Source organism: Manis javanica, chromosome 10 (genome assembly GCF_040802235.1).
Source record: "Manis javanica isolate MJ-LG chromosome 10, MJ_LKY, whole genome shotgun sequence".
NCBI classification, from domain to species: Eukaryota; Metazoa; Chordata; class Mammalia; order Pholidota; family Manidae; genus Manis; species Manis javanica.
In genome coordinates this window covers 74,617,304-74,624,405 of record NC_133165.1, presented here as the reverse complement: position 1 = coordinate 74,624,405, position 7,102 = coordinate 74,617,304, and the positions used below count along the sequence as shown (strand labels likewise).

The following is a 7,102-nucleotide window of genomic DNA, read 5'->3' as shown; positions in this document are numbered from 1 at the left end:
TCTTTGCATTACATGTATCTGGCACTGCAGACTTAATGGAGATCTTTATATCGGTCTCTTAGTTGAGCATCCAAGTTTTGTTTTCAGTAGGCTATTCATTCATTCAACACATATTTATTGATTAGCCACTGTGTGTCATGCACTGTTTTAGGCTTTGATGATTCGGCAGGTAATAAAACAAGAAAAAAAAATCCCAAGGCTTCGGAAACTTTCCTGTTAGCTGCGAGACAGAGGCGGCGAAGGAGGCGGGTCAGATCGCCCAGTGCCTAGCAGGCGAACGGAGGAATTTCTTTTCTACTTTGGGGGAAGTGGAAAGCTAGCGGAGGGTTTGAAACAGAGGGCAGCTTTACCTTCGATTTTACAGATTAGGAAAATAAGTGACGACTCCTCCATTAGTCTTAGTACAACCTGGAGGGACTGCAATTTAGGTCCGGGGGAGCGGCGCGGGGCTTAACTGGAGGTAAGTTGATTTAGGGCCACTAGCCGAGATTCTGGGGTACGGAAATGAAGAGGGACAAGAAAAAAAAATTAATCCAAACGGAAGCAAATTATTATAGTTTAACACAAACGTGCGCAGAGACATGCCAACGAGTACCCAGGACTCCGTTCACACACTTGTCAGCAAAAAGGAAGCGAAACTGAGAAAGCGAAGCCTGAAGCCTACTGCCACGGGGAGTCTTGAGACAGCGATGCGGCCCGGAAGCGGGCCTGACCCCTGCGTGACCACGCCCCCACCCCGCCCCGCCGGCGGCTCGCCGCCCGGATTGGCCACGGCGGGGGCGGGGGGCCGCGATGCCCGGAAGTGCTGCTTACGTGTCCCGGCCGCGCTCGGAATTGTGGGCGACTGGCCTAATGGCGTCGGCGAGTCTGAGGGGCAGGGGAAGCTAGCGCTAAAGCTTCTCGTCAGGTTGACTGGTGACGACTGGCTTGGCCGGGCCCCGCGGTAGCGGGAAGGACCTTCCCGCCTGGTGGGCTCCTCGGCCAGAGCCGGCGGAGCCTGGCGGGGCTGGGCGGCGTCGGGGAGCGCCTCGGAGAAGAGCCGGGGAGCTGCGAGGAGTCTGCTGGGTCGCTCGGGCACTCTCCGGGTTCGCAGCCCAGGCCCGGCCGGACTCCGGGAGCCCGAGCGGCGGGCTGCGGCACGACCGGAGGCGCCGGGAGGGAGCCGTCTGTCGCCCTAAGTAGCTGACGGTGCCGGAGTTCGCGCCGCTCAGAAATTGGCTCGTACCTTGGTGGATCATGTCCGGCACCAACAGCCCTGAGGCAGTGAAGAAGCTGCTTGAGAACATGCAGAGCGACCTCCGGGCCTTGTCTCTGGAATGCAAGAAGAAATTCCCACCTGTCAAGGAGGTAAGCTGCGGGCCATGTCAGGAGAAGGCGCTGTCAGCGCGCAAGGTCCTGTGGGGACGCAGCCCTCCACTCCACTCCCGCGTCCTGTCCGGCTGAATTTTCATTTGGCCCTCACTTCCGTATCTCTGAGTCGGTGGGTTGTCTCACAAGCGCTCTTTGTAGTTTTCTTTGGAGAGTTCTGAGGAGCTTTGATTTTCTCCACTCTCCTTCGGATTCAGGAACGAAGTTCGCGGAGTGAGCCAGTTCAGCCAATTCAGCTAAGAGTGACTAGCCAATCCAGAAATGAACACTTAGGTTGCTTCTAAACGCTAATGTCGTGGTGAAATGTGTGCTTCTCACGCTTATAATAGATATCACTTAATTGGAAGTAGCTTTCCTTTTTGTCATGTGGCGTGCAGCTTAACTCTGTGTCAGCCCATGAAGTCCTAATAATCCAGAGACACCTAATTTAGGACGAGTATGGAAGACGCACAGTAACCATTGTTAACGCTTGTTTTGAGCAATACTGTAGTGGGAAGTTTGGGTTTAGAGTCAAAGTTAATACACCTTGCAATACAGCAGTACATCTTGCTGTTAGATTATGATAAGTCGTCAGAACAAAAAGGGTATATTATTAAAGAGGCTCAAGGCAATAATATAAATTAAAATTTCCAACTATTTCCTGAATTGAAAATTTTTACATTTAGTTCCTATTGGCTTTTTCTCATAAGATGCCATTTATTTCTCTTAAACTTTAAAAAAGCAGCTCAATATCCTGTCTCCTTTCAGAAATAAGCCATTTCAGTGATTTTTTTTTTGTATATTAGCACAACTGTTTTTGTATTTTTTTATTCCAATTTCATGCAGAGTTTGGTACGCCTGCAGTTTCATTTACTGTTTGCCTTAAAAGTTCACCAAAGAATTTTAAAATATTTTCGTACTTATTTAAATGTTTTGTCCTTATTATTATAGATTCTGTAAGTAGAATTTACCCAGTAAAGTTTGGGTCTTAGGCTTCCAAGGAACTTCAACTTTTCTTGTAAGTGCATTTGGTCTCATCAGTTTCTGGCTAGTACGTCTTTAATAAAGTAAGCAAATACTACCCAGTGATGGAAACCAGAGGTGCCACTTTTGGAAGTACGTTTTATTTCAGATATTCCATAGCTTGTTTTGATACTGATTTTCATCATTTTCTTTGTATCATCTGTTGAAAGTTACAGCAAATAACGTGACTTAGGCTGTTCTGACTGTAAGAGAAGTGCTCTCATTTAGAACGTGTGAAATCCTGTTGTGTAATTTTAACAATAATAGAACTGTTAAAATTCATGTAAAAATTGTGATTCTTTTATATTATAGGCCTTTGTGGTCTAGCTTGGGAATGTAATTGCCATGTATTACCTTATTTCTATTGGAAAATGCATTCAGAGTTCCCAACAGGTAATTTAACAGAGTTGTAGAACTCAATCCACCTAATCTAGGAACTTCTTTGTTAGCTTTTTCAATTGAACTTTGGCTGAAGAGATGTTTCATAATAGCACCCAGTCTTTGAGGTAATTGAAAAAATAATTCTTGGTGTGATTATTTCTGATACATAATTTCGTATGTCGTACATGCTCCATCATAAAAATGTGTTGAATGAACGTAAAAGCCTTGACTCCTTAACACATGGGCACTTCAAATAAGCTTAGGGCCCTACTTTAGGAATTGAAAAATGGCCTTGACTGTGTCATAAGTTTAAAGCAAGAACGGAGTAATCAGTCTACAGTGATGCTTGGAGAGAGACTTGACTTTCAAGAAATATTTTGGTTGAATTAAATTTTTCCTGGTAATCTAATAGCAAGGCCAAAATTTGGCTTTTGTTCTAGAAGAAACTGGTAAGTTTTTAGTTTTATTTCCTGGGGAAGGGGGTGCTGGTAAACCCTAAGGCAAAGCCTTTATAAGTATAAGAAGCTTTTCTATCTATACAGGTTTGCTACCTAGTTAACACTCTCAGTAGTTTCACAGATATTACTCAAAAATACTCCTTCTGAACTACATATATGGCTACTCAAGAACTTAATAAAGTGCTAATTGCCTGTGTGCCTTGTAAGGGATGTCTCCTTCCTCAAAACTTTAAGGTGAAATGAAGTGAGACATTCTATATTTAGTCTTTATTTTAAGATTTCAGTAATTTCTACTTTTTTGGCCATACTGCTTGGCTGTAATTTTTTTTTATTAAGATAATATGGATATATAATCTGAAGGTTTCACACGAGCAACATTGTGGTTTCAACATTGACCCATATTATCAAGTCCCCACCATGCCCCACTGCAGTTACTGTCCATCAGCGTAGTAAGATGCTATAGAGTCATTACTTGTCTTCTCCCGGCTGTACTGCCTTCCCCGCGACCTACCTGTATTGTGAGTGCTGATTATAATGCCCTTTAATCCACTTCTCCCTCCCTCTCCACACACACTCCCCAACCTTTGTTAACCGCTAGTCCCTTTTTGGAGCCTGTCAGTCTGCTGCTGTTTCCTTCCTTGTTTTGCTTTGTTGTTATACTCCACAAATGAATGAAATCATTTGGTACTTGTCTTTCTCCAGCTTGGCTATAATTTTTAAAAAATTAATGATAAGCTGGATTTTAAAATATTTCAGTCAGTTGGAAAAACAGAAGAAAAGAGTATTGTAAAGGCTAGTGTCTTATTTACTGATATTTACTTATTTGGACTTTCTATGTAGTTTTCTTCATCTTAATTGTTTTCATTTGTAAATCTACCCTTTGCATATTAAATTATTATTTTTTTTTTTTTTTGAGAGGGCATCTCTCATATTTATTGATCAAATGGTTGTTAACAACAATAAAATTCAGTATAGGGGGGTCAACGCTCAATGTACAATCATTAATCCATCTCAAGCCTAATTCTCGTCAGTCTCCAATCTTCTGAAGCATAACGAACAAGTTCTTACATGGTGAACGAATTCTTACATAGTGAATAAATTCTTACATGGTGAACAGTACAAGGGCAGTCATCACAGAAACTTTCGGTTTTGATCATGCAATATGACCTATAAACAATCAGGTCAAATATGAATATTCGTTTGATTTTTGTACTTGATCTATATGTTGATCCCACATTTCTCCTACTATTATTATTATTTTTATTTTTAATAAAATGCTGAAGTGGTAGGTAGATGCAAGATAAAGGTAGAAAACATAGTTTAGTGCTGTAAGAAGGCAAATGTAGATGATCAGATGATCAGGTGTGTGCCTATGGACTAAGTATTAATCCAGGCTAGACAAGGGCAGCAAGACATCCACGGATGCAGAAGATTTCTCTCAAAGCAGGGGGGGTGAGGTTCTGAGCCTCACCTCTGTTGATCCCCAAATTCTCACCTGATGGCCCCCCTGCGACTGTGCCTGTCTTAGGTTGTTCCTCCCTTGAGGAATCTTACCCGTCTCTGGCTAACCAGTCATCTTCCGGGGCCATACAGGGAAATGTAAAGTTGGTAAGTGAGAGAGAAGCCATATTGTTTGCAAAGGTTAGCTTTTTACTTCTTTGCAGATTTATGCCCTGTGGCTTCTATGCCCAGCACTTGTCTCGAGGTATCTTTACCACCTGGAGGAATTATGATACTCGGTAAATTCGATATGAGGCACGAATTCTATTTAAGGTTTGTAATTAGGAAGGAAGAAGAAAAGCTATAGATGTAGCATACGAAGGAAACTTGGGAGGATTGATTATTTCTTTGACATATCTTCTTGTATAGTACCTTAAGTATGTATAGGTTTTAAACTACTAACTAATTTGCACACATATATTAACATAATAGGAATACGGTGACATAAACAAAGCTAATCTATAATTACCATCCATCTCCAGTGAAGCCAAGAAAACCATTTAGGCACCCTAGGCATTTGTGAAAATTTATCTATGATATGATGGATATTGTCCAACTGTACTTGAACCATCAGACAAATTAAAGCAGCCCATTTCTGGGATCTGTTCACATCCCATATGTTCTTTTAACCATAGATAGTCTATAGTCATGAGATTTTGGAGTGCTACAACTTGCACCCCTCCCAACTCCTGGTTGAGTTTCAACAGTACAGATCCGGTCAAATTCGTTGTCTCTCTGTATGCACATGCCAGCCTAGACATCTCCCTCCTCATTCCTATGGCAAGTCCAGGAGATGGTGGGCTGGATGCAGCCACAACCGCAGCATCGTCCGGATCCCTGTGGAGGCTTTTTGATGATCATCCCCCGGCACAAGTCCTCCAGAGAGTGCTGATGCCGGAAGCTCCTCCTCATATCGTATCTTAGTTCATTTTCTGGGTATCCAAGCTAGGCCTTGATCTCCTGCTTAGAAACAAACAGACCCTTTGCCCACACTTTGACATGCCCTCTATACCACTATGCAGAACTCATTGGAGGTCAGCACACAGTAACTGCTTTTTTTTTTTTTTTTTTTTTTTTTAAATTAAGAGAAAGGAATATTATCAGAAAAGAGTACCTCCATAGCTGATCATCTGACACCCTTTAAGTGATCAACATTAAGGATATTTAAAGCATGCGTTGATCTTTGATTTACCAATAGTTTTATCCTGTTAAGGAGTAATCCCCCTTTTCCTTCTTTCTTTCTTTCTTTCTTTTTTTTTTTTTTTTTAAATTATTAATCTACACTTACATGAAGAATACTATGTTTACTTTGCTCTCCCCTATATCAGGTCCCCCCTAACAACCACATTACGGTTACTGTCCATCAGCTTAGCAAAATGTTGTAGAGTCACTACTTGTCCTCTCTGTGTTGTGCAGCCCACCCTCCCCTTGCTCCCTCCCCCCCATGCATGCTAATCTTAATAACCCCCTTTTTCTTCCCTCCCCTTATCCCTCCCTGCCCACCCATCCTCCCCAGTTCCTTTCCCTTTGGTACCTGTTAGTCCATTTTTGGGTTCTGTAATTCCACTGCTGTTTTGTTCCTTCAGTTTTTCCTTTGTTCCTATACTCCTCAGATGAGTGACATCATTTGGTATTTCTCTTTCTCCGCTTGGCTTATTTCACTGAGCATAATACTCTCCAGCTCCATCCATGTTGCTGCAAATGGTTGGATTTTTCCACTTCTTATGGCTGAGTAGTATTCCATTGTGTATATGTACCACATCTTCTTTATCCATTCATCTACCGATGGACATTTAGGTTGCTTCCAATTCTTGGCTATTGTAAATAGTGCTGCGATAAACATAGGGGTGCATCTGTCTTTCTCAAACTTGATTGCTGCGTTCTTAGGGTAAATTCCTAGGAGTGGGATTCCTGGGTCAAAAGGTAGGTCTGTTTTGAGCTTTTTGATGAACCTCCAAACTGCTTTCCACAATGGTTGAACTAATTTACATTCCCACCAGCAGTGTAGGAGGGTTCCCCTTTCTCCACAGCCTCGCCAACATTTGTTGTTGTTTGTCTTTTGGATGGCAGCTATCCTTACTGGTGTGAGGTGATACCTCATTGTAGTTTTAATTTGCATTTCTCTGATAATTAGCGATGTGGAGCATCTTTTCATGTGTCTCTTGGCCATCTGTATTTCTTTTTTGGAGAACTGTCTGTTCAGTTCCTCTGCCCATTTTTTAATTGGGTTATTTGTTTTTTGTTTGTTGAGGCGTGTGAGCTCTTTATATATTCTGGACGTCAAGCCTTTATCGGATCTGTCATTTTCAAATATATTCTCCCATACTGTAGGGTTCCTTTTTGTTCTATTGATGGTGTCTTTCGCTGTACAGAAGCTTTTCAGCTTAATGTAG

At 42.2% G+C, this 7,102-nt stretch overlaps 1 protein-coding gene across 4 annotated transcripts in view; it reads left to right on the top strand.

Moving 5' to 3' along the window:
* The first annotated feature begins 845 nt into the window (after window positions 1-845).
* The window catches only part of MON2 (MON2 homolog, regulator of endosome-to-Golgi trafficking), a 116,211-nt gene continuing 109,954 nt past the window's right edge, over window positions 846-7,102 (top strand). For all 4 annotated transcript variants that reach the window (XM_073213352.1, XM_073213351.1, XM_017649757.3 and 1 more), the window contains exon 1: window positions 846-1,347. In XM_073213352.1, the coding sequence (XP_073069453.1) occupies window positions 1,317-1,347 (31 nt within the window). In that variant the 5' untranslated portion in view covers window positions 846-1,316. The remainder of the gene's footprint in view (window positions 1,348-7,102) is intronic.